This window comes from Arachis hypogaea, chromosome 15 (genome assembly GCF_003086295.3).
Source record: "Arachis hypogaea cultivar Tifrunner chromosome 15, arahy.Tifrunner.gnm2.J5K5, whole genome shotgun sequence".
NCBI lineage: Eukaryota > Viridiplantae > Streptophyta > Magnoliopsida > Fabales > Fabaceae > Arachis > Arachis hypogaea.
In genome coordinates, this window is record NC_092050.1 from 132,047,759 (window position 1) to 132,074,267 (window position 26,509).

At 32.6% G+C, this 26,509-nt stretch overlaps 3 protein-coding genes across 6 annotated transcripts; 2 read left to right on the plus strand and 1 right to left on the minus strand.

Annotated features, from left to right (window-relative positions):
- The first annotated feature begins 2,132 nt into the window (after positions 1–2,132).
- On the plus strand, positions 2,133–3,952 carry LOC112750730 (small ribosomal subunit protein eS10z). The gene is made up of 4 exons (XM_025799550.3): positions 2,133–2,357; positions 2,455–2,503; positions 2,581–2,993; positions 3,693–3,952. The coding sequence occupies exons 1-4, from the start codon at positions 2,355–2,357 to the stop codon at positions 3,771–3,773; spliced, it is 546 nt and encodes a 181-aa protein (XP_025655335.1). The 5' UTR covers positions 2,133–2,354; the 3' UTR covers positions 3,774–3,952.
- Positions 3,953–7,342: 3,390 nt separating this feature from the next.
- On the minus strand, positions 7,343–13,199 carry LOC112750731 (phosphatidylglycerophosphate phosphatase 1, chloroplastic/mitochondrial). 3 transcript variants are annotated; one of them, XM_029293210.2, is made up of 8 exons: positions 12,750–13,177; positions 12,254–12,659; positions 11,152–11,190; positions 10,107–10,854; positions 9,934–10,011; positions 9,698–9,771; positions 9,503–9,610; positions 7,343–7,612 (listed from the first exon to the last, which is right to left on the minus strand). In XM_029293210.2, exons 4-8 carry the CDS (start codon positions 10,783–10,785, stop codon positions 7,499–7,501), a joined length of 1,053 nt encoding a protein of 350 aa, XP_029149043.1. In that variant the 5' UTR covers positions 10,786–10,854; positions 11,152–11,190; positions 12,254–12,659; positions 12,750–13,177; the 3' UTR covers positions 7,343–7,498. The 3 variants fall into 3 exon arrangements, with proteins under 3 accessions (XP_029149043.1, XP_072072911.1, XP_025655336.1); XM_072216810.1 differs by having other exon boundaries at positions 12,254–12,350; positions 12,750–13,174; XM_025799551.3 differs by lacking the exon at positions 12,254–12,659 and having other exon boundaries at positions 12,750–13,199.
- A 4,187-nt stretch (positions 13,200–17,386) lies between these two features.
- Positions 17,387–24,839, plus strand: LOC112750732 (homoserine dehydrogenase). Of its 2 annotated transcripts, none has more exons than XM_025799553.3 (12): positions 17,387–17,744; positions 17,998–18,148; positions 18,241–18,318; positions 18,431–18,546; positions 18,796–18,849; positions 19,747–19,834; positions 19,920–20,012; positions 21,872–21,912; positions 22,363–22,416; positions 22,542–22,705; positions 23,231–23,300; positions 24,479–24,839. In XM_025799553.3, exons 1-12 carry the CDS (start codon positions 17,649–17,651, stop codon positions 24,602–24,604), a joined length of 1,131 nt encoding a protein of 376 aa, XP_025655338.1. In that variant the 5' UTR covers positions 17,387–17,648; the 3' UTR covers positions 24,605–24,839. The 2 variants fall into 2 exon arrangements, with proteins under 2 accessions (XP_025655338.1, XP_025655339.1); XM_025799554.3 differs by having other exon boundaries at positions 17,398–17,744; positions 18,244–18,318.
- Positions 24,840–26,509: the final 1,670 nt, after the last annotated feature.

Consider the following 26,509-nt stretch of genomic DNA (forward strand, 5'->3'; position numbering starts at 1 on the left):
TATTTCTGTACAGGGGAAGTCTCGACCCAATATAGGGAAAATCGAGGCTCATTATTTTCGTTTAGAAAAAAGAGATGATGGCCCTCAACGGCTTGAACTTTAAAAAAGAAATTTTTGAAGTCATGAAAAGACTCATCAAAAATGGAAAAAACTTTCCGGCCTTGTATAGCTCAGAAGAAAACCCACTGCTGCTTATTTTTAGCACTAAAATGCTTTGTTAAATGAAAGAGATAGAAAAAAGTCTTTAAAGAGATCGAAAAATCAAGTGCATGGCTGACAAGCTGGTAAATTTTGAGAAAACCCCAGGAATTGGGGTGAAGCTGGGAAAGAGCTACCCCACAGTGGGATAACACCTCCATCTCAAAGTCGGAAAAGGAAAAATTAACCCCTAAACGGGTGAACAGACAGTCGGACACAAAAAAGAAGTGGGGATCAGAATCGTTCATTCTCCCACAGCAAACTCGGTCCTCTAGGTCTGGGGCCACTAATTCATACTTTGTCTCATCGACATCAGAACTATAGATCATATGGTGTTTACGAAGTTCAGTTACAAAAACACTATCGACGATGGGGTGTTCAGACAAGACAGAGGAATCTACCAATCTTAACAGAGCCTCTGTAATTCGGGAAGACATTTTCAGAAATGGGAAAAGATATAAAAGAAGATATACCTACATTACACAAAGAAAAAGCAACTATCAAAAACAAGTTTTGAAACAAGACAGTTCCTTCTCAAACAAAACAATCAATCACATCAAGGGAAACGACTTTTGCAAAAAGAAAAAGCACAAAAATCCAAAGTTTCCTACAGCAAATAGTTAAGCGCCATAAAACCTACTCAGAACCTCTCCCTCCATTATTTAGTACACTTAATAAAAATAACGAAGCTAATAAAAAGAGTGAAAGTAATGAAAAGCTAACCTTTCTTGGAGAAAAACTGATGGCAGCAATGAAGGGGATACCGAAAGTGCTGAAAAATCCAGGAACGAAAACGGCAAACACCAAAGGGCGAAGATCTTTTCGAACAGGGAAGAAAGTACAGAGAAAAATTTCGAAAAGAAGAAAGAGAAAGAGAGGAAAGGTATTTACAACATAATAGGGGCATAATTGTAAAATGACACAATCATTATAAGAACGCGTCGTTACCAATGTAACTGCCCCCACGTATAAATGCAAAAAGCCAAACGGACGCGACGGTTGACAAGACACGACAATTGATAATTTGAAATCACGCCAGTTTTTCAATGCAAAGTCACGTCGATTTTTTAACTTGGGAAGAGGGTAACGCCGAGGCGGTCCCGAGCTCTATCAATACTCGAATTCAACCCCTATTAAAGTGATCGGACTTGAGTAGGGGGCACTGTTCATACCCTATCCCAAATAATAAGTCAGGCCTAAATTAAGCTAAAAGGCCCAATCTAAAAGATTGGCCTTCACCGCCAATCCGACCTCCACAAGAGGTCGGGATCAACGGCAGCAGCCACTTGACACTTATCTAAGTGAATACTACCTCCATAAATCTCTCACCCACTTCTAGAAGAGAGATCTCAACAACTCTAAGATAAAGGGACGGTTATCCACTATCAGAAGTGGAACTACTTCAACGGTGGTTATTGGCTCATCTCCTATAAATACCCTGACACACTCAGGTACATCTAAGTTCCAATATCTTAAACCTGCTTAACCCCTTGCTGACTTAGGTATCGGAGTGTCTTGCAGGTACCACCCCTCACCTACTCAAGCATACGAACAATTCGGAAGGCGGCTCACAGACGTGAACTAAGTCAGAGACCACCTCTTTTGAACGTTTGGGCCACACATTATTCAAGTCTAATTAGTCTGGTTTCAGGTAAACCCCGGAACAATAGTATTATTGTATTCCATATTCAGTTCAAAATATTTTAAATTTTTTTCTAACTAATAAATCAAATACCAAATAAAAAATTATCGTAAAAATGTAAAATAACAATTTTTTATTTTTGGTGGCCCAGAAAAAAGCTTTGGCTAAGCCCCGTACAAACCAGAACCTGGATAGAGCCCAACCAACTAGTATCACCCGGCCCGAAACCCGCCCAAACCACCCGCAACGCACTAGGAGAACAACCCTCGGAAGTCGGAGCAAAGGTTTGATTGAGAATGAGAACAGTAAGACGGACCATGGGCCGGGTGAGGTGAAGGCACGAATGGGCCGAGAAGGAAGCCGAATTTGGATGAGAGAGGTCCATCCATCATAAAACATGGGAGAGAGTGGCATTAGGGTTTAGTGTTACAACTGACTGGGGAAGGAGCAAAGCGATAATTTACCAGTGCGACCTCGCTGCCGCTTCTGCCCCCTTGGCTTCTACACTGCAACCATGGTAAGCTACCTCAACAGCTTCCTTCTTCTCTGTCTACCAATCCATGTTCCTTTTGAATTATCTGATTCAATTATTCTATTGTTATTGAATTCTTCAGATCATTCCGGAGAAGAACCGCAAGGAGATCTGCAAATACCTATTCCAAGGTAGGTTCGTTCATCTTGTCTGATAGATTATTGTGTTCTGAATGAATGAGCGAATGAATGGACGAATGCATTTGCAGAGGGAGTATGCTACGCGAAGAAGGACTTCAATCTTGCGAAGCACCCTGAGATTGATGTCCCGAATCTGCAGGTGATTAAGCTGATGCAGAGCTTCAAGTCGAAGGAGTACGTCAGAGAGACATTTGCCTGGATGCACTATTACTGGTTCCTCACCAACGATGGCATCGAGCATCTCAGGACATACCTCAACCTTCCTTCTGAGATCGTCCCCGCCACTCTCAAGAAGCAAGCCAAGCCACCTGGCAGGCCTTTTGGCGGCCCACCGGGTGACCGCCCCAGGGGTCCACCTCGCTTTGAGGGAGAGCGCAGATTCGGTGACCGTGATGGATACCGCGGAGGTCCACGAGGACCTGGCGGTGATTTTGGAGGAGACAAGGGTGGTGCTCCTGCTGACTACAGACCTTCTTTTGGGGTATTTCACATTGAACCAAACTATTGTTTCTCTTCAACTTTTAATATTTTTGTTATTTAGTTAGTAATACTATCTGACTTTAACTGTGGTCTTTCTATATATGCTCTGTTTCTAATTGCCGAATTGCCATTACTCAAACTATTTTGAATTAGTGTGTTTGTTACTGTATTCTTGATAGTCTAAAATGTTTTGTGTGCGAGCAAATTGTTGTATACTTCCGTGCTTGCTTGAAGTTTCAAGTGTTGCCCATTATTCATTTGTTGACATAACTGTGGTGAATGTGCACCAAGTTTATATTCTTTTTGGTGTATTGAATGGTAGATTATTGTATATTGTTCTCTATTCTATATTGCGTGCTATTTACTTGAAGAGAACAATGTTGTCCAGTAAATTCTAAAGTCCATCTTGTGAAGTTGCTGAAAATTTTAAAGCCCCCCACTTCTCTATGTAATTCGAGACAAGGCAATTTTCTCTTGCAGTCAATTTTTGGCTTCTTTTTAATTGGCTTATGGGATGATCTAATGTAATTTGATTGTTCACTTTTATTTAGAGCACTATTGTTTGATATTCACACCAATTATGGTTGATGCTGGTTGTTGGGTGTAGTAGTATTTCTTAGATCTCATCCTTGTGGAAATTGTCGTTTACATTTTTGAGTCATTTTGCTGAATAATTTTGTCTGATTTTTCCATCATTCAGGGTGCTGGTGGAAGGCCTGGCTTTGGTCGGGGTGCTGGTGGTTTTGGAGGCGGTGCTCCAACAAGCTCAAACGCTCCTTAAATTCGTCAATATTTGCCCTCTTTTGCTGTTACATAGCTGTCTGTTGAGTCGATTGTAGTTTCCCTGGCCAAAAATTGGATGTTTGATTTGTTATTTTGCATTCATTTGGTTATTTATGCACTTAAGATTTTGGATTGTGTTTTTGATAATTAGAATGAGTAACTTAATTTCATGCACCATTATGGGACTATTTTTTGGATTTAGTAAGAACACTGCACCAGGAGTAGTCTTAGGTTTGGTTTGGTAAAGCTTTTTGAAGAGGTGCTTGTGCTTTTTAAAAGCTCAAGCTCCTCATTTTATGTTTGGTAAATAAAAAAGATCATGTGCTTGTGCTTGCGGTTTTTAAAAGATTGGGGTACTTTTGAAAGCACCTAAGATAGAGCTTTTCAAAGTTGGCTTATGTTTTTCAAAATTTAAAAGTCTAATATAACTTTATATGTTAACTAATTTTCAAATTTAATACTTGCATTTATGTCTATTATAGTATTTTTAAATTTTAAAAGTTATTTTACCAAATGCAATTATTGTTGCTTGTGATTATTAAAAGCAATTTTTAATTTGATTTATCAAACATAAATGTTATAACTTTTAAAAAGTCATCTTTTAAAAGTTAGCTTTTATAAGCTATTTTTGAAAAGTAAAAGTTTTACCAAACTAAGCCTTTAATCTGTTGAGAACTACATCCTGGCATCACTGTATAAATGATTCAGCGTCACTCTTAAACTTGGCCAGCTCATTTATCCCCCCATAAAACTCCTGGAGAAATTTTAATTAAGATAAAAAGGATGGTTATTATATATAATTAGTTTCTTTTCTTTAATTATTTGAGTTAATATATAATATAGTATTTAAACTTTGGTGAGTGTTGTTTGAGCTCCAATAAATTTGTTATCCCAGCTGAACTCATTAACGCTTTGATCACGTTTTATTATTTTTTTTTTTTTGTACCGTGTTTGTCTGTCTTGCCTGGTAAATGACCAAACTTGTATTTGTTGATAAAGTTAAGTAATCCTGAAGTTATTTCTAATTGCCGTGTTTTATTGTGGCTGAATTTAGACGAGTAAATTTAGTATCAAAATTAGTGTTTTTACCCATAATAATATTATTAAAATATAAATATTTTTAAATTATGTTGGTTTTGTCTTGATATTGTAGATTATGGTACAAAAGATTTATAGAATCAAATTATTTTTACAAAAAAAATTTTTGTTACCTAAGAAGATCAAAGTCTTTTATAAATAAAAAATCAAATAATAAAATTTTTAATTATTATTTTTATATGAAAGTTTAATTTTTTGCTAATAATTAATTTTAACATTCATGATTTAAAAATTTTTAAAAAATTTAATATGTATATTTTTATATTTTATTAAGTGTTAAGTTTATTGTACAAATAAAAATAATTAATTTTTATATTTGTTATTTAAAGTAATCTCTCTCTCCCTCTCCCTTTTCTCTCTCTCTATATATATATAATTCCTTTTCTCTCTCTCTATATATATAATTATATATTAGTATAAAAAAAATTTATATTAATAGTTATAAAATAAACTCAACATTAATTTTTTTTTAAAATAATTAAATCTTGATTCTAATTATTAATCACAATATTAGTATTTATTTTTAAATTATATGTAATAATATTTGAATGAAGAGAAGTGAAAATATAGTTTAGAAAAATAAGCAGTAAAAATTTAAAATTAAATAAAAAAAAACTAAAAAAATATACATATAATAATAATATATTTTTTATATAAATAATAAAATAGGATTATTTTTTAATTATACATTTAATGTATTTTTATAATTTTATGAATTTATTTAAATTATATTATTTTATTAATTTTTTATAGAATAGAAAGGTAGAAACTAGAGAGAGAGAGAGAATGAGAGAGAAAAAAAGAGAGAAAGATAAAGAAAAATGAAATAGAGAGTTTGTTAATTTTGGAGAAAAAGATTTTATTTTAATTATGATGAAAGAATATCTCGTGATATATTTTGGTTTCTCAAATTAGTAATATAAAATATAAATTATAAGTTATATATAAAGTGAAAAGAATAAAAAGAAATAGAGAAATAGAGAGAGGTGGATAAGAGGATGGAGGAAGGGAGTTTATTAATTTTGGAAAAAAATATTTCATCTCAATTTTAATGAAAAAGTGTCATGTAACACATTTTGGTTGTTAGATTAGTAATACAATATAGCTATATTTAAATTTCAATTTTAATATTTTACTTTTAATATTTCGATTTTAATTTTAATTTTATTTTTATTACAATTAGAAAATGTCATGTTGTACATTTTGAGTTTTTGACTATTAAATTTGTAATTAGTTATTGATAATAACATATGAGAGAGATAGAGTAGTTGAAAAAAATAAACATGAGAGAGATAAAAAGAAAGAGAGGAGGAGAGAACTCTTTAATTTTAGAAAAAAAAAATTTAATTTCAATTAGAATAAGAAAATTACATGTAATATATTTTGATGGTAAAATTAATAATATATAATAGATATAAGAGATTTTCGAATCACAGATGAAAATACTCCATCCAGAGGCAGAGAGATCATGGTTATGCTAAAGTCTGAATGCCTATTAAGGTAACATTATTTGTAACATTGAAAGTTATCGTTCAGTAAGAAAGAGGCTGTAATAAATTTATACCTATTAAGGTGATGATATCTTTTTTTCTAATTGTTTGAATGATCCATTTTACTCATTTTACGATAAATTCCTATTAAGTGGTGACCATGCATTTGCCATTACGGAAAGCGCTATCTATTCATGAATGCCAACACAAGAATTTTTGGAGTGCAAATTTCTCCAAGCGAGATAATTCTTCTTTCACTATATGTTAATTCAGTGCCCCATATTACATGTGTTGGTTCGTTATCAAAATGCCTCCCAATTAATATATACTTATATTTCACCACGTCTTGATAATTCGATTCCCCATACTTGTCTACGTGATAACCCAATTGCCCAAATAGATAACCGTATTTTCAGTCTTAGCTCTTAATCTATTCACTTGCAGATCTCCAAAACCTTCCAGCAAGTGCAAGCAAAACCTTCAAAAGATATTGCGCGTTAGAAGGATGGTTATGAGCATTTCCGTTGTTTGCAATACGCACATTAAGTTGCAGTAACCCAGTTGGTCGGAAAGGCAGGGGACCTTGTGGCCTTTGGAGTGGCTGGTAAACATGCAACCTTTAACCTTGAGCTTTATGAGGGAGAGAAAAAAAAAAAAAAAACCTTGAGCTAGAAGTGGACCTTGTAAGTGTTGCTTTGAAGCTTGAGCTGCTTGAGTACCTTGCGGTCTTGTATTCTAAACCAACGCATAGGTGCAATTGCAATTATACGCTCCCTAACCTTATCAGAATACAACCAACTTGGGTTGGTCTAATAATTAGTTTATTAGTTTGTTTAAGTAAGTATCGATAGATCTTCAAATATAATGATGATAAAATATTAATTATATTGAAAACCCATTTTCTAATTATTCTACCCATTGAGGATATATACCAAAACTACTCAAGGAACCTACCAAATAAAAGGCAGACGAGAAGGAATAACATAATCAAGTCTGGTGGGATAAAAAATTTAAATAACCAAACAAAATATTGATGAGCATGCATTATGCACCACTCATTACTGGAAGGGAGGGAGGGCAGTATATATTTCAGAACAAAGCAAAAGGGACAGGGTAGTGTTCTTCTAGGAAAAGATCAAGGGCGTGGCTCTTTGACACACGACATGGGATTCGGCAATAACTTCTGGACAGGCGGCTCCAACCCTCTTCTACACCAATAAGATACAAAAGTAGTCTCCAGCTTCCTCACCTATCATCAATTATTAAAAGCACAGGTTATAAAAACCAAGAAACTTGTTAAGAATTGAACAATGATCATAGATAAATTAGCCATCACAGCAGAATCCTAAGATGCTTAAATTTAAACTTCAGTCGTAGTGCTTACAGTGGGTGAAAAGATTAAACTAGTTTATGTACAGGAATTTTCATGCATGTTTGTTAAAAAATGGATAAAGTATGTTTTTTATCTCTAAAATTTTTGAAAAGTTTCAAAAATATTTGTAATATTTAATTTGATTCAAATTCAGTCTTAATTGAAACAAGTTTCTGTTTTATCCCTATTGTCCAAATCCATTTTTATATTCTAGTTTTACCCTGATTATCTTCCCTTTCTTTCTCTCTACTCCAATTCCTCCACCATCATCACCACCACCATCAAATTCAAAACCAAACCAGCACCACAAACACCACTACTACAACATTTTTTTCCTACCACTGTACTAACCATAATCAATAATTCAATATAATGTAATATTCCAGGAGTTAGCGATTAAGTATGGATGTGATATCTTTATTGAATTGGAAGTTAAAATCAGCCCACAACAGTACTTGAAACAAGAAATTAGTTAACCCGGAGTACAATCAAGGAACTTAAACAGCACCAGACCTTAGTACTTGAAGCTATTTTATGTTTTTCGTTACATGGAAGTTCGAAATTTAACAAAGAGAAGGTATCTTATACAACTAAACTTTTCTCAAACATCAGAAATGAAGCGAATGACAAGGCACACTTGAATAAAAATATATAAAAAATTTACATACTCATCAATGATTAAAAATATACTAAACCTCCCTAGATACATGAGACCAATGATTACCATAATAATAAACCTCCCTAGATACATAAGAATACCAATAGAGCCATTAGGATCTCTTACACTGTAGTATCATAATATTTATGTGTTTGTGGCAGTGATGGTGGTTGAGAGGAAAACCAAAAAAAGTATTTGAAGGAAGATGTTGGCTACAACAATTATAGCAGAAGCAAAAATTGTGGTATGCAGACAGTACGATTTATATCTTCAAGAGTTGAATGCAATATAGGGTTATTATGCTATGAACGAGTAGGAATAGATCGAGGTTCCAATTATTGAACCAGATGCGGAAAAGATTTAAGATAAAGAGATCACAAGAATATTTTCAAAGAAGAACGAGAGAACGGAGGAGGTCCCAATATTCAAAGATTTTGTCTTTATGTAAGTTTGCAAATCAACACCACAAAAAAAAGAGATGATAAGTATTGTCACTTTGAAGGTCAATTTTTCCAAGCTCAATTTAGGGGAGGCAATGTTGGTAATTAAATCAACTTGTCAAAGTTGTCAAGTTGATGACATTGAACTGGAAGCTCTTGAAGAACCTATAGTCTACCAAAACCACCACCTAACTTCATACTTGGTGATTAAGGAAATTAGCAAGTTCAAGTCTATAAATAGGCATCATATGTAATGGTATCATATAATTGAAGTTCATCAATTAATGTGGAGTTAGATTGAGAGTCACTTTCTCTCTATTATGAGAGTATAATATAGGGTAGAGATATGTATTATTGTTGTAGTTTTGTTCTGATTCATATTATATTGCCATTCTCTTTCTCTCTGTCACGCATACACGCAAGTGCACAAACATTCTCTCAAGTACTACAGACTAAACATAGAGAGTTTAACCAATTCTTTGTTAGGAAAAGAGGTGCTGGAAAAGCGTCTAACACTGAACACTTTCGTAAATGTACCAAAAAGAAAGATATAATAAAATAATCATTTACTTCGACTAGATATGCAATCTATTATTATTTGAAAGGAAAAAAAATCACACCAAACATTTCTAGAAACCAAAGGAAAAAATAAAACAAAAAAAATTAAACCTGCTTAACAATAAATGGCTCATCAACAAGACTCAAAGGCTCTGTGAGAATCGTTAGGAACCCATTACGATTGCCATAAACAATGTCAGTGAAAGGCCGATCACCCACCTGTCACAAAATAGGATAACTTAATATCAAATTAAACTGTAAAAGTATTACCTACCAGAAAACAAACAGAATAAATTTCTCATCAACCATGATTAGCTTTGAAGATTCACAACCAAAATGCTTTTCAACTTCTTCGGCTGTACCGGATGGCTTCTTTACTTCTGCAACATAAATAATGTATCAAAGTCAGTATCATTTTCATTTCCATTTCTCCCTACAGAATATGTTAGTCCAAGCATTTGCCACTGGGCAAAAATTAACTTGTTTTCAAGATAATAGAAGCAACAAAAGCTTAAATCTATAACAGAAAAAGTAGTACTCACTATGTCTAATGACTTTAATTCCAACTGCAGCCTCAAGCATTCTAGCTTTAGAACCATCAGGGTCATACTCATGAAGTCCTGATTCACAACAAGAAAATACCATAAAAAACATGCTGTGACTGCAAGTACAACATTAGATTCATGAATTTCAAAGTGCATCCTATTACAATTACCAGCAGAGTTACTAAATACAGCAATATCAGGACCAAACTCCAGTTTACAACGCTCCAATGAAGACTCAAGAGGAGGCCAAGGCATCAAAGAGTACGGCGCTGTAATAGTATTATCCTTGTCAAAGACAACACCCTTAAATCCCTTTCTACGAAGCTCAGCCCAATCAATGTACCTTATATCTGGAACAGCAATATGAGGCAGTGCCAATTTCGGGCTTTTTACGATCACCATTGCTGAACATAAAATGCCCTCCAAGTTGATTCTTTGGCCAATTGCTGCTTTTATATCTACCCACCACATTTCTGTGAAAAGTGACCTGGCTATGTTGTTTTCCTTGAATCCTTTATGTTTGTCTACTTCAAACTGACTCTCCTTTCGGGTTTGTGAATTTTGATTATTGGTGTCTTTTGTGTCGTCAAAGGGAAAGAGCAGCTGAAAGAATGGGTATTTGTGATTCTGAATTAAGTTGAAATTGTATCTAGTCCTGTAATTGCTTTCTAGCCCTTTATTGTTTTTCTGGGCCTGAGAAAGACACAAATTGTAGACTTGTCTATCTGCATTTGCAAGTGTTAGACTGGTGAGTTTTCTCTTTTGCTGGGCATGATGATGGGCGTTAAGATGACTGGGAAAGAGGTACCAGCAACTTGGAAGCTGAGCAGAAGCAGTAGATGACAGCATTCCTATAGTTTTTCCTGCCTACCTAATACAATGTCCTCATGTTCCTGGAGGTGTATGCTTCAACCATTGCTGTTTATGTATCAATAATTAGCATAATTATAACCATTAAGATCATCAAAACAAGATTAGGAATTTAGTTATATACTGAGATTGACCGCAGATAACAAAATGTAACATAAATGATAATGCAATTCAACAACCATTTTAAAAAACTAAAATGTATGGAAGAACATATACAACAGCCCAATTATGGTTCCATTAAGCATACATGAAGCAAAAAGTGCCAGTGCCCAATTATGGTTCCATTAACATAAATGTACAAAAGAACATCTATAGTTCTGAAGAAAGAATACATCATTAATTTACCTATAGTCCAGTCCAGGTGTTCTGAAGTTCTCAATTTACCTATAGTAATCATCAAAATCATTAATAAGTTTATATGAATAAATAAATGAAAAGGTAAATTCTAAAATGGTCATTTGCATGGAACTTGAGTTACAAGTGTAGCAAATACAATAAATTCAAAATTCACACAATCACATCAACAATCTACTTGTTTTCCATAATCTTTTGTATTGACTATTGAGGATCAATTGTCCCTCTCCCCATAAGAGACGAACATTACTGCCAGTCTGTAGCCAGAAACAGCTCATTGCCGGAGTCCTCTCATTCGATGGGAGGCAGCGGTGCACTAAATTTCCACATCCCACGTTCTCCCTTGTGCCTTCTGGTTCTGCCTTCTGGTTGATTTATAATTGCTGTTGTTACTGACATTGTTGTGCGCACGCGTTTTTTTGTGTGTTTCTTAACGGCATTCATTTTCAAATTTTAGTTTATCTATGAAATGCTATATAATCCCTCTTTTAAACAATTTGAATGCTTGTGAACTAGAACTGCATTTATTCTGAACTTACTAGCAAAGATACTCATTTGATAACTGCATTGGAAACTAATGGTTGCAAGCAATGTAGATAAGAAAAAGCATGCCATATTGTGATTGTTAAATTGTATTGGATTATACTAGCTTGGGTACTGTAGTGTGATCTTATTAGTAATCTGAAACTAAAGAAACCTTCTTTTCTTTCTCAAATGCTCTCTCGTGTTTCAGAGCTTGTGGCTGTCTACAGACTTGCTGTAGTGGTTGTCTCTCGTTGTCCCCTGTTTACTGTCTACCGTTTGCTGGTCGTACACTTATTGGTATTTTTTCTTGCCATTGCAATAAATCTGTTGACCATATTTCTATAAACATGTTTACTTTTACTTAAAGGTATGGGGGAGGGGCGCAATTGATCCTCACTAGAACAGATTAGGATAAACGAAAATTTCATCGGAAATGAAAAACAAGTAGATTGTTGATGTGATTATGTGAAATTTGAGTTTATTGTAATTGCAAATGAATCACATAAACAATCAAACATTCAGCCTTATATTTTCCTTTTAACAATTAAAAATCAGTAAATCTTAATACCTTCTTTCAATGAATTGAACTGAATAATGGAGAATCTTCTAAATGTCATCTTACATGCACCATACCATGCAATTTCTAAGGTGCAGAACCAGGTAACCTGTCATCTTTTTCAATCCGTTTAGTTTAAAATTTATCACGAATAATTGCTTACTTGCCTATACATCGCTCATATTATTTTCTTTAATACCTATACTTCTCTTTCCTGAGTCTGCGATTAATCCCTTCAAGCCTCCAATTCTAAAACAATTACCAAAGCAATTTTAATCATCATCTCATTCCCAGGAAATCACTTGAACCCTCTTGAACCTCCAATTCATCTAATTTCCAAAGCCTAAGTTTCAATGATCAAATTATATACTTTGTTCTCTGCCCAATTTCATGACTCATCCTCGTCTCCTCGTCTATGCTACACCACATTCAACAAGCTGAACATATTGCAGGAGCAAGCACAAAATTAAAAAGAATGGTATAAAAACATCTGCAACAAATTGCAAACCTTAAAGTCTGAGAAATCTGGCTTCAGGCAGAGGCAGCGTCGCAGATTGCAGTGGAGCGACGAGGCAGAGCAGCGAGGGAGCAACGCAGAGGCAGTGTCGCAGACTCGCTCGCAGGGAAGCAGAGGCAGTGGCGCCGCAGAAGAGTGACGCAGAGGCCTGCACTGGCAGGCAGCGGGTCAGTGGCACGGCGGAGGAGCAAGGCGGAGGCAGGCACTCAGGCAGGCTGCAGAGAGAGAGAGAGGGAGATTACTGAGGAGCGAATGAGAGTAGTAAAATCAAAGACGAGGGTGAGTTTGCGAGTGTGCCGGCTAGTGGCTGGAGACGGAGGTTGGAGACGACTGAGGAGCGAGTGAGAGAGCTCAGAGAAAAGGGTGAGTTTCTGGTTCTGACGGAAATTAGGGTTATTTTATTATTTTTTTTCTACATTTTTTAGTTTAACATAATATGCATCATATAAAAAGTAGGATTTTTTTAAATAAATAATTTAAATATTTTATTTATAGATACAGATCATTTGTAGCTTTTTTTTTTTTATCAAATTTCATTTTTGTACGTATTTCGTTTTGTAAATAAATTAAGATTGTTTATATCTCGTTTATATTCTAAACGAAATAAGACATAATTTTATTTGTCTTTATTTAATATTATATGTATAACTCTTTTTGACAACTAAATCCAACCAAATTAGCCCAATTATAATAAAAAGCACTTTTAAAATGAGACATAGAATATGCGCTCCAGTTAGGGTAGAAACAAGTCAGGTCAGGCCAGGTTTATAATAGAGTATATTAGTTTAAGTCTAATTTGATATAAGCTTTTTAGCGAGTATAATTAAATTTAAGATATAATTTAATTTTTAAAATTATAAAATATAAAATAATAAATTTATGGACAATATTGATACAAAATAAAGATAAAATATCGATAAATAACTATCATTGATTAAAAAAAAATAATATATATGAATATATTTTCACTTGACTATTTTCAAAATATGTAATATATCAAAATAAAAAACTTCATCAATATCAAGAGTTGTAACAAACCAACTAAAGATATCAAATAAAAGCTAATAACTACTTAAATCAAAACAAAGTAAAGGAAATGTCGGACAATTAATCGATGAATCCTCCAAGCTTGAAAGTGATTTAATCTTCTTGTTCCAACACCTTGAAAAAAAAACAAACATACACATATCATTAGATTTTTAAATAATATAAATACAACAAATATTTTTTATTAGAACAAAAGAGAATATTCAAAATAAAATTGTGGTCATAATCTTAATATAAATTATATGATACCTCATTTTTATATCATAAAAATTTAACTTTATTATTCTAACTACTCACATCATACTAATATCAATGTTCTCACATTTAAAAAGAGAAACATGGATATTTAGTCAAAAAGAGGAATATTAGAAAGTTAATTTTTACTTTTGGTTTTTTCTTCAAACCATACTTATTCCGAAGCCAATCTCCTTCGCAAATGAGAGCTTCAATGGACTCTTGATTTAGTCGAGAACGATATTCATCAATAACTCTTCCTCCAGCACTAAATGAAGACTCTGAAGCCACCATTGAGATAGGAATTGCTAATATGTCAGCTGCCATTTTAGATAAAACCTTGAACTTTAGGCTATCGTTTTTCCACCACTCCAAAGCACTAAAAGATTTAGAATTGCCTTCAGGATTGTAAGCACTCTCATCAAGATAAACCTCTAATTCTGATTTTGTTGGATGAATGGCTTTTTTTTTTTTTTTCGAACCATATTCAACATTTCATCAATTCCACTGATTTGAGAACTAATCACATTAGAAGAAGCAATTAGACCATTAGTGTTAACTCCACTTATTATTGTCTCACCATGACATATTTCAGCATATAGCCTGGGTCTATTTTCTATCAGGCCAGGCCAAACATAGGCTGTAGGCCCTGGCCTATTTTCACCCCTAGCTCTAGTGCTCCACTAGCACAATTCAAAGAGCTTGCACTACATGTACATAGGGGTGTTTGCGTTGCGGTTTGGTTCGGTCTTTGAGAGAAAATTTATCCAATCTGATCGTCTAATTAAACTGCGTTTCAGTTTGGTTCGGTTTTTTATCGAAGCCATCCGAACCAAACCAAACCAATTAAAATTGATTTGGTTTGGTTCGGTTTGTTCAGTTTTTTCAATCAATTCAAAAAAATACTACCATACTATTTCACAAAGTCATAACATTGAAATCGACAAACATAAATACACAATAGCTAACAAAGTCTTGGTCTAATGAAATTTAACGACAAAAGGAATTCAAATACAACAATTAAAGAAGTTTAAAAGTTCAACAGTCAACACAACTGAAAATAAAAATAAAATTCCATTAAAAGATAGCCAAGTTATGGTCTCTTCTCCAATAAAACAACTAAACTTCTTAATGCAAACCAACTTGAAATAAAAAAGCAATTACATAGTAAGAACAACAACAACAACAATAATAATAATATAACAGTAGTAGAAAAATATTCTAATCTAATTATACATTCTAATAATAAAGAGAACAATTCATACCATAACAAGATGTACTCAATCAAACTCAACACCAGAATCTTCTTCATTAGGATCAAGAGTGGGTGCAACTTCTACAAAATATATAAAACAAGAAACAATCATAACAAATTATATATATAAATAAAAACTAGATTAAAATAAAGAAAATTATAAGTCGAAACTTAACTATACCTAATTTCAACTTCTCCAATTCCTCAATGAGTTCCTCAAGAATAAATTTTGGAGAGTTTCAGAGCCAATTTTGTGTACAAATTAACGCTTTAGCTGTCATCGGAGTTAGAGAACTCCTATAATTATTCAACACCCTTCCTCCAGTACTAAATGCCGATTGAAGTAACTATGAAAATTGGCATGGCTAAGACGTCTCTTGCAATCTGCCTAAGAATTGGATATTTAGTGGAAAGTGTGGGGTTAGGTCACGCTGAATGGGGAATTGGGGATGGGGGGCTGGGGTGCGATTTTTTAGGGTTTTTAACCTCACCAGTTCGGTTCGGTTCGGTTGAGATTTTCATGGTTAGAACTGAAAATCGAACCGAACCACAAAAATTGCAAAACATGTTTTTTTGATTTTCGATTTGTTCGGTTTTCGATTTTTCGGTTCGATTGGTCGATTTAGTTCGATTCGGATCGGTTTTGAACACCCCTACATGTACAAGCCTTTTTATATTTTCTGCAACACACACATTTTTGTTGGAGAGCATACAAATTTCGAAGCATAGCATACAAATTTTTAGGTAAAAACTCACGTGCAGTTTACTTCACGTAAAGTTAATAGTTGAGAACCGTTAAATGATTTGACTTATTTAACTAAATTTTTATCTAACGACTTTCAGTTATCAACTTTACATGAAGTTAACTGCATTTAAATTTTCACTAAATTTTTAGAGTAAGCACACAAAAATTTGCACGTAACACAAACGTATTGATATAGAACACAAATTTTTAAAACACAACACACAAATTTTTATTACACTAAAATTTATGTATATATTATTTTATTGAGTTCTATTACACATTTATTTTTCTCTCTCTTTGTCTTCATGGTGTGTTAACCAAAATTATCATTCATTCCAAGCTAATGTTATATTGCAGCATTTCCAAAAAAACACATACACACAAAAAAAGTGTTGTTAACACTCTTCTTTAATATGAATTTTTTTGAGGACTAATTCAAATGTGTTCATTTCTACAACAATTTAATTTTTAATACGTTTACACATTAGTACTAAATAAAATTTTAAGATAACAAAATTTTTAAAGTTTTTATATTTTTTTATTTTTTTAGTATTAATTTAAATGTGTTAGTTTCAAAAAAAATAATGTTTAAATTGACAATTTTAAATTATGTGATACATCCGTCGCTGAGCTAAAGCTGCTCATCTCTCCTATTATTGTAGAATCGCTCTATTATTTGAAACCGCTTATTTTTCATATTATTTGTAATGTTTTATTTGTAATAGTTCAGTACAAAGTACAAACAACACAAAGTTATTAATTTAAAATTTAAAATATAGATGAGATATAAATTAATTAAAGTCTATCCATTAGTAACGGAATATATCAATTTTTTTTAATTGGTCCAAATTATTAATATTTTTTATTATTTTTTAAAATTATATTTTTATATTTATAAACACACATGCCTCGTTTACACTTATTTTTTAAATTTCATATATCTCGTTTGCAAACAAGCTAAAACTAAATAAAATCATGTCTTATTTTGTTTATAATGTAAACGAAATATAATCAATCTTAATTCGTTTAGACGGCAAATGAAATAGATAAAAAGATAGAAATTGATAAGTATGCTACAAATCATCTATATCCGTAAATAAAATATTTAAATTATTTATTTAAAAAATTCATAAAATGTATCATACATTTGTATATTAGTCAATTATATAATTTTTTATTGAAATAATATAATTTTATATATTGTCAAATTTATTAATATTAAATTATTATAAAAAAATTGTCTGATTAAATTTTTGAAAGTAAAAATATTAATAAAAATTTTACATTTAAACAATACGTGAACAATAGAAAAAAAAATAATATATTAAAAAATTATTAAGAATGAGCTAAGTTGGTCCCGGGACTTATTTTGGTTGATCCCATAGTTGCATAGTTGTGCTACCTCAGCTTCCTCATTCGCTGGTCCAGCAACACAAATACTCAATTCCTCACCCAAACACTACTCGTCACTGCTGCCACTTTTTAACTTCCAACTTCTTCCATTTCCATTACACTGATTCCCACAACATCGATAGCCAACCTTTTCATCTTTTACCAAAAAAAAAAAAACAAAACAAAACAAAAAAAAAAACGTAAAATTGCTCAGAAAATGAAGACTATCCCTCTGATTCTAATGGGCTGCGGAGGAGTTGGTTGTCACCTTCTCCAACACATTGTTTCCTGCCGCTCTCTTCACTCCTCACAGGTACCCTACCATTTTAGCTTTACCGATATTATTATTATTATTATTATTATTATTATTATTATTGTTATTATTATTATTATTTACACTCCTGTTGTTTATGTTTTGCATTATTCTTTGGATTTTGTTTCCTATGCTTCCCAAAAATGTATCTTGCTGTTGACCTCTGCGTATTACGATCCTGTTCTTAAACTGATAGAAAACGTGTTCATTAAATTTTGAATGTTAACTGTTATGATTACGATTTTGGTGACAGGGACTGTGCTTGAATGTTCTGGGAGTAAGTGATAGTAAATCTTTGGTGGTTACGGAGGATTCGTCGAATAAAGGATTGGATGATAAATTCTTGATGGAACTTTGCCGTGTCAAGCGTGATGGCGGCTCTCTATCGAAACTTGGCGATCTTGGTAGATATTTATGCTTATATTGTCTTGTAGTTGCTGCTGATATGAACGGTTATTTTCATGCTTTTTAATGCTTACTAAGTTTTGATTTGAAGGAGACTGCCGGCTATTTTCTCATCCTGAATTGCAAGAAAGGATTCTAGAGCTTGCCTCTCAACTTGGTGGCAAAACAGGTTTGTTTAATTTCTAACATGTCATGCACTACCAAATTACTTTGATTGATTGTAAAGTAAATTACATGCTTTCAATAATTAAGAACACGTTTCCTGCATTTTTTGGAAATAGGTTTGGTCTTTGTAGATTGTTCTGCAAGCTCAAACACGGTTCCGGTGCTAAAACAAGTTGTTGATATGGGTTGTTGTATTGTTATGGCAAATAAGAAGCCTCTTACATCTACAATGGTAAGATCATCTTTAAAGTCCCTAGTAATTTTTGAAATCGGAAACTAGGAGATTCGTGATTAGTAAGTTTTGTCAAGAAATCTGTTTATATTCTCTTTTTGACTTGTGGTATTTATTCACCATTAACAAAATAAGGTTTAATTGCAATTATTTTGTAAGCTGAAAATTACACTTCTAGTTTCTTTTCTTTATTTCTTTGTTCAGTTGTTGTACTTGTTCACCTAATAACAAATACTATTTATGGAACAGGAGGATTTTGAAAAACTTTACGCATATCCGCGACGTATCCGGCATGAATCAACTGTAAGTGATATTTTTTCTTGCCTCAACTGTTATATTATTATGGATAATTGCAAAATAGCATTTAAACAAAATGGAATATAAACTTGATCAAAATTTTCCCATTTACTTTTACTTTTCTTGGGGAATATTAGTGATGGATTTTATAAGATTAAATGAGAATCCCTGTCTTTAAAATAAATAAAATAAAATAAAATAAATCTGAAATCGCCTAAGTTATTCAACTTGGAGGTGATATTGGTAGTAACTTGGAAGGCTGATGTGATTAAAAAAATAACAATGGTTTTTCCAGCTACAAGAAGGAACTTAGATTCTAGGACAATGACGTAGACACAGACCATTTGAACAAAAGAATATCATTACTATGAAGAGAAAAACAATTCCAGGAGATGAAGGATAAGAAATCCTCCATAAAAACCAAAAACAACCAAAAGAATGGCTATCTATGAATTATTATTTTTGATGGAGAAGTATCTGTTTTGCTCTATTGTCTTAGAATGCAGATTATTAGAAATAGTTTGATTGTTCTTTTTTTCATTTTTACTTTCGAAAGATCAATATTTCGTATTTTCTCTATGTCTTGATCATATATAGTTGTTTACTCATTATCGTTCATAATGTTTATTATTATTCTTCATTTTACTTCATTATATGATCACTTTCTTATTTTCTTCCGCAACTTTCTAACAAAAACTATTTTGTTATTGTTCAAGAACTATGTATATGTTAGGTAACTATGTTGTCAGAATCATTCAGTTATGTGCCTTCTTGTTAATGAATGCATTTCATGAAGTCATCTTGAACCTTAATAATGAGAAGTATTTTGAATGAGTCATGTGGATATATAAAATTGTGATGTATATAGCATGGATCAAAGCACTCATAATCTTTTTATTTTAGGTAGGTGCTGGTCTTCCTGTGATAGCATCCCTAAATCGAATAATCTCTTCAGGGGATCCTGTTCATCGCATTATTGGGAGTCTGAGTGGTATGACATTGTTCATAGATATATCTTTAGCATATAAATAAGGTATCGCTTTTTCTATTGTATTCATTTCTGATGCTCTTACCAGGGACATTGGGGTATGTAATGAGCGAGGTTGAGGACGGAAAGCCATTGAGCCAAGTTGTGAGAGCTGCTAAAAGTCTTGGTTACACTGAACCGGGTTAGTGATTGTGCTATATATGAGGTTATACTCCAATAGTGATTTTGAAGCTTATTATGTATGTTTAATTTCTTTTAGTTAAAATTGATTTGCCAATCCACTTACTACTATAAGATGTGACCTTCAGTTCTTCCAACAAAACATTTACCCGACAGCTTATGCGTTTAGGAGTGTTGGTTTTTAATATGAAATTTGAACCTTTATAACAATTGGTTGAGAGTTCGATCTTTGCCCCTCCATTCTTTATCAAACTTGAATACATCACAAGCCACAGGGTGAATTTGCACATCATTCATATCTCAAGGACAAAGAGGTGTTGGCACTTGGTAGTTCGCCTAGAAGAGATACAAATTCACTATTAAGTTTTCACCTAAGCACTTAAAGTTTAAGAGACTTAAGGGTTGGTTTGGTAAAACTTGTACTTTTCGAAAGTAGCTTATCAAAGTTGGCTTTTGAAAGATAGCTTTCTAAAAGTTGTAACACCTAAAAAAGGCTTTTAATAATAAGCACAAGCAACAACAATTGTGTTTAGTAAAACAACTTTTAAATTATAAATAGACTTTAATAGACAAAAATATAATAATAAATTTGGATATTTCTGAACTTTCGAGGTGATATTAGAATTTTTAATTTTGATAAACACAAGTTATCTTTGAAAAGCACCTCCTTTAGGTGCACCCCCTAACTTTTAAAAGCTGCAAGCAATATATTATCTTTTTTATTAACCAAACACAAAACAAAGTACTTGTGACAAGCACTTTTCCAAAAAGTTTTACCAAACTAAGCCTTAGTCCTTGACAGGAGCTATTGTATACATAATTGCCTCATTTACTTGGTTGAAAATGATAATTGAAGCATAGTTAGTTGATCTATTATAACCTCATTCATATTAATCAACTATCTACCACCAGCCAACAGCATCTCTCTATCAGTTGTTGGCTACTCACAGCAAACTCCCTCTTGATGTGCATAAATCCTCTGATAATGTTGGCGGCTATTTGGGGTTCTTTTTTCCCAAGAAATTAGTGATATTGAATTTCTGTTTCCAGCTTGATTACACGGCAAGCACGACCATTTTTGCTCTTTTTTATATTTCACAATGTGCTTTGAATGTTAAAGTAAATGAATATTGGAGCATGAAAATTAAATAACATTGACTTGTTTACTAATGGTGTACTGAATTTCAGAAGGAAATAAATTTTGTCACCTTTAGGTAGCGTTTGGTGGAGAGACAGAGACAGAAAGACTGAGACTGAGAGACAGAGACAGAGATTGAAATAAATTTCAGTATTCTGTTTGGTGCAAAATAGAAGACAGAAATTGAAACAAGAATGAAACACTAATTTAATTTGCACAAAGAGTAAAATTAGAATTAATCAATTGAAATGAGGATATTTTAGGTATAAAATGTTATTAAAGTTTCAGTCTTCATCTCTAAAAATTTTAGTCCCCTGTATCCCTACTTTTTGGAGGTACTAAAATACTGAAATTTTGGAGACAGAGACAGAAATTTTAGTACCATTCTCTAAACCAACAAACATGATACTGAATCTCAGTCTCTGAGTCTTTGTCTCTGTCTCAATACCTCAAAACAAACGCTATCTTAAGGACCATTACTACTTTATGTTACAGCTATTGCTCCACAGCATGACATATACTCGGTGATGAAACATCTTATAAATGTTTCTAGGTTCTAGCTGGCTATATTTAATAATTCCGGCATTTCATTTATTAGAGATTTTATGAGCATGGTTATCCTTATTTGGGCTCGTTTTCTGGGGCTTCATTTGATATATAGTTGGCTTTTATCTGTTTGATAACTTGTTAAGCATAAGTGTAATTTATGCATAATGTTGCAGATCCACGTGAAGACCTTGGTGGGATGGATGTTGCTAGAAAGGTTCATCATGTTTATTTTATATTTGCATATCTTATTTGATTCGCAGCTGTTAAGTCACACTGTCATGCAAATAGAAAATGTTTTTCTAATTCTGATAGGACTTTGAACAAGTGTACAATGTTGTACATGCGAGAGTATGACACCCATTTTTTATTGTAAGCGTATAATAAAATGCCCCTTTTCAAAGAATCTTAATATTGATTTATCAAAGAAAACTCCATAACACGATTCGCTATTGGAAGAAGTTTGTGCTATATTCACCTTAATTGGCTAGTGGAAGTCAATTTTTCATTAAAGAATCTGCAATCTTGGTCTAATATTTAAATGATCATTTCTTATCATATGACATGCAGTATTATACCGGAATATTTGGTTGCTTGTGTACTAGTATGAATAATAACTCAAACTACTATATTAACTTCCTTTAGTTTTTGGCCAATATTGAAACAGGCTTTAATCCTTGCTCGAATACTTGGTCAACGAATTAATATGGATACTATTCAGGTTTGTATGAACTTTGTCATATTGTACTGCCATGCCGCTTTCCCTTTCTGTTCTATGGTGAATTGTCCCTTCCTATGTAATGCTTCTATGTTCTTTCTGTTATATGTTCATATGGATTTTTACAGATTGAGAGTTTGTATCCAAAAGAAATGGGGCCTGATGTGATGAGTGTGGAAGATTTCATGAACTCTGGACTTCCATTGTTAGATAAAGACATTCAAGAGAGAGTAGAGAAGGCAGCCTCAAATGGAAATGTGCTTCGCTATGTTTGTGTAATAGAGGGCTCAAGGCAATCTTCTCTGTCCTTCATATTTTTGTTCAATCGTGCATTGTTTTTAGGCCTTTTTCACATATTTTTCTCCTTTTTCATTTTAGATTCAATCCTTTTATATGAAGTTAGTAATATTTTGAAATTAAAAATATTCAATATATGTTCCTTCACTACCAGTTATTGCCACCATTTTTAAAAGGTTTACCACATGGTTGACGTCTATCAACATTTACGTTATGATACTCCCCATCATTACTTCTTAATCAATCAGCATATCATATAACACACAATTACTGGTTCTTTACACACCATTGATGTAACTGTAATGTACAAAGTTTGTTGTGAGAGTATTCTTGTTTAACCGATTACCATACCAATAAACTACGTAACAGAAATCACATAGCAACTAACCACATAACACGAATCACTAGTTGTTTGCATGCTGATATCTCATATCTGGTTTATGGTGTGAAAAATTTGATAAGAAACTAAAGTTTTCTTAACTGGTTTATATATATATATATGTATCTTCTCTGTTTGCAGTTGTGAAGTTGGAATTCAAGAGCTTCCAAAGAATTCTCCCTTAGGAAGGCTTCGAGGAAGTGATAATGTGGTAAGCTTCATTTATTTCCTGACCTTGTTCTCCATAATTCTTAGTTGTATACTTTGAGCCTGCATTTCTTTTTTAATTACTATACAATAATAACAGCAAAAGCTTATTCCACTATGTAAGAGTTAGCTATATGAATTAAATGATGTCATTGCGTCATATCATGTATCATATTTGCAGTGACATTGTTCACATAGAGATCTTGTTTGACTACTCCATGCAAAGTCTTTTTAGATCTTCCTCCTATCTCTAACTACTGGTCTATCTTCCCTTTGATCTATTCTTCTCATTTGATGCTCTATAAATCTTCTTCCTACATGTCTAAACCTCCTCAAATGAGATTCTACCATCTAATCAACAATGGGTACTACTCTAAGTTTTTCTTTCATATCATTATTTTTTTTTGTCCATACACGTTTGATTGCTCATCCATCAAATCGAAGCATCCTTGTTTCGGCTAGGCTAAATTTATGTTCATGTTCAGCATTAGTCACCCAACATTTTGTTCCATCTAATATAGTTGGCCTAATGGCAGTGCTATAAAATTTACCCTTTAGTTTTAAAGGTACTTTTTTGTTGTATATAAAACTTAGGCACAATTTCAACCAAGTTGCTTGGATCCTATAGTTTATATCATCTTCTTTTTCTCCATTGTCCTTAATAATACAATCAAGCTTCTTTGTTAGTCTTTCCCCTTATGCTGTTAAAATTTCATTCCATATACTTTGCCTTAGTTCTTGGATTCCTTTCTTGACAACTTTTCCTCACCTTTCACTATAGACAAAAATCCATAAAGAGCACTCTATGTTGGATAATCAAACATTCTCCTGGTCCTGGGATAGTTTTGCAGTTAGTACAAAATTTTTTATCAGAATTTCTTAGCTAAAGAAATCAATTTGAGAGCTTGTCCCACTCTTATAAAATTAAGATGTTTGTCTTGTTTCTTAAAGCAAGTGTTTGCTATAAGAAAGTTGAAAGTTTAAGAGAAGTCCAAGATGGTTTTACCTTATGTGTTCACTACAAAACCATGACTCCCATGGATCCTTCCTATCCGTTCCCATCCTTCCCCAGATGTCCGTTTAAATCGTCCTTAAAAAAATCTTTGTACTTAAAAGTTTTCTGCTATGATCAATTAATTACTTCAAAAATGTGACATTTATGTATGTTGTTGAAAATGACAGTTGGAAATATACACTCGATGTTACACCAGCCAACCGTTGGTCATTCAGGGTGCTGGAGCTGGTAATGACACTACTGCTGCCGGTGTTCTTGCCGATATTGTGGATATCCAAGATCTGTTTCCTTGAGGATTTTTGCCTTCAACTCAAAAAGTAAGAGCACAATTTCTGGGTATCTTGCCCTGGAATGTAGCTGATTTGCTTTGGATGTATGTAAATTGAGAATTTTGTTAACCGGATATATTACATTACTCAATGGAAGATTGTCATCATTGCTTATCTAAGGATGTTTTGATAACTGTCTTAGGACAGAGATACAAAGACAGGAGACAAAAACAATATATAGAAAATTTTTGTAGATGAATTTGTCTCCATTTCCTCCGGTTTTAGGTAGACAACATTGGACAAAATTTTTGTCAGGTCAGAGAAATTTATCTTGTTTTTCTCTAAGTTCTTTTTTCAAATATGTTTTTGTCTTTTAAATTTTAACATCCTTTTGTTTTTATTTTGAGATAATTATCGAAAGAGAACTAAAGTTAAAAAAAAAGAGTAAGCTTACTTATTAGCCTATGTGGAAAATTTTCAGCCTTAGCAAACACAAATGATGGATCGGTGCTATGAATAGAGAGGATAACCCATAAACATGCATTCTTGGATCTAATCCGAGTAATTTTTGGCGCTTCTTTAGAGATAATCTTTTGTAATAAGACATATTTTCTTGTTTAGTACAATTAAACTTAGCATGCTTTTCTTATGTAGAATATAAACTGTGACATTGTTGTATGCATAATTTAGTTTGTACTACTACAATTTTGACTTTATAGAGGGTCTAAATCTCTTAATTTTATAATGCCTTTTGTTTTTCTTTTTTTGGTCAATACGACACACACAACACACACCCTACTCACACACACATCTTATACTCTCTTTTTCACCAAGAGAGATTTGAACTCATGTGGCAATTTTAGGAGGCAAATGTGATTGCCATTAGGACAAGCCTCAGCCACAATTTTAGAATACTTATATAGCATTGCGTACTTGTAGCCTTTGGATGAATGAATAGAGAACCATGTTGCTTGTGGGCTGTGGCATTATGTTCGGCTACAAGTCTTTTTGGTAATTAAATTTTAAATCTAACTAAATTATTTTATTACCAATAAAAAATACTCTAAAAAAAAACACATATACACACCCATTCCACTAGTGCACAATTAGAGCTTGTATTGCATTTTTAGCACTTTTTTCAGCACACAAATATAGTCTTCTGAATATTTATAAGAGAAGAAGATGATGAGTACGAGATAATGATAATAAAAGAAGATGAGGAAGAAAAAATAGAGAAAAAATTAAATAATAATAATAACAACATCAATAGTAACATCATATCAAGAAGAAGAGAAGAAGGAGGAGAGAGTGGCGCGTGAGTGATTTTTAAATTTTAACAACTTAATAATTTAAAAAACTTGGACACTTAGTATTTTTGTTATTTTCCGGTTTAACATTCTAATGTCTACAACAAAATTAGAAATAGACTAATTTAAATTGGTTTAGTAGTCAGTTTATTGGTTCACTTAAATGAATTTGAATTTCATCTTATATATACAATAATTCATTAGTTAATAGAAAATTCTTAAATAAATTTTTAATCCATGACAAATTAGTACCTAACATGTTAAATTAGGAGATATCCTAGAACATAAAATAAAAACTAGAAATAAATAAAAAACTTACACTAGCACTTCACATTTGCAATTTTACATCACACCCAATTATTCAGCCAACCAATATACCCATCAGAATCTACATTTGAGGTATAGAGAGGTTGAACAAATTTCAATAATTTTGGCATTCCCACCAAGTTTAAAATAAGACAAAAAGATCATCTAATAAATTAAAGATCATCTAATAATCTAATATAGTTATCAAAATCGAACTGACAATTAAATTAATAGTTTAACCATTAAATTATTAGTCAAACTGTTTAAACTGATAATAATAATAAAATAAACGCATGAAATATAATAAAAACAAAAA

Coding starts and splice junctions, on each gene's coding strand:
- LOC112750731 (XM_025799551.3), bottom strand. CDS start 10,785: ATGCTGTCATCTACTGCTTCTGCTCAGCTTCCAAGTTGCTGGTACCTC. Junction 9,772..9,933: donor AATTAAAGTCATTAGACATA/GTGAGTACTACT, acceptor TTTATGTTGCAG/AAGTAAAGAAGCCATCCGGT. Junction 9,611..9,697: donor AATCTTCAAAGCTAATCATG/GTTGATGAGAAA, acceptor ATTTTGTGACAG/GTGGGTGATCGGCCTTTCAC.
- LOC112750730 (XM_025799550.3), top strand. Junction 2,504..2,580: donor CTGCAAATACCTATTCCAAG/GTAGGTTCGTTC, acceptor ATGCATTTGCAG/AGGGAGTATGCTACGCGAAG. Junction 2,994..3,692: donor ACTACAGACCTTCTTTTGGG/GTATTTCACATT, acceptor TCCATCATTCAG/GGTGCTGGTGGAAGGCCTGG.
- LOC112750732 (XM_025799553.3), top strand. CDS start 17,649: ATGAAGACTATCCCTCTGATTCTAATGGGCTGCGGAGGAGTTGGTTGT. Junction 17,745..17,997: donor GCTCTCTTCACTCCTCACAG/GTACCCTACCAT, acceptor TTTTGGTGACAG/GGACTGTGCTTGAATGTTCT. Junction 22,417..22,541: donor TTAATATGGATACTATTCAG/GTTTGTATGAAC, acceptor GGATTTTTACAG/ATTGAGAGTTTGTATCCAAA.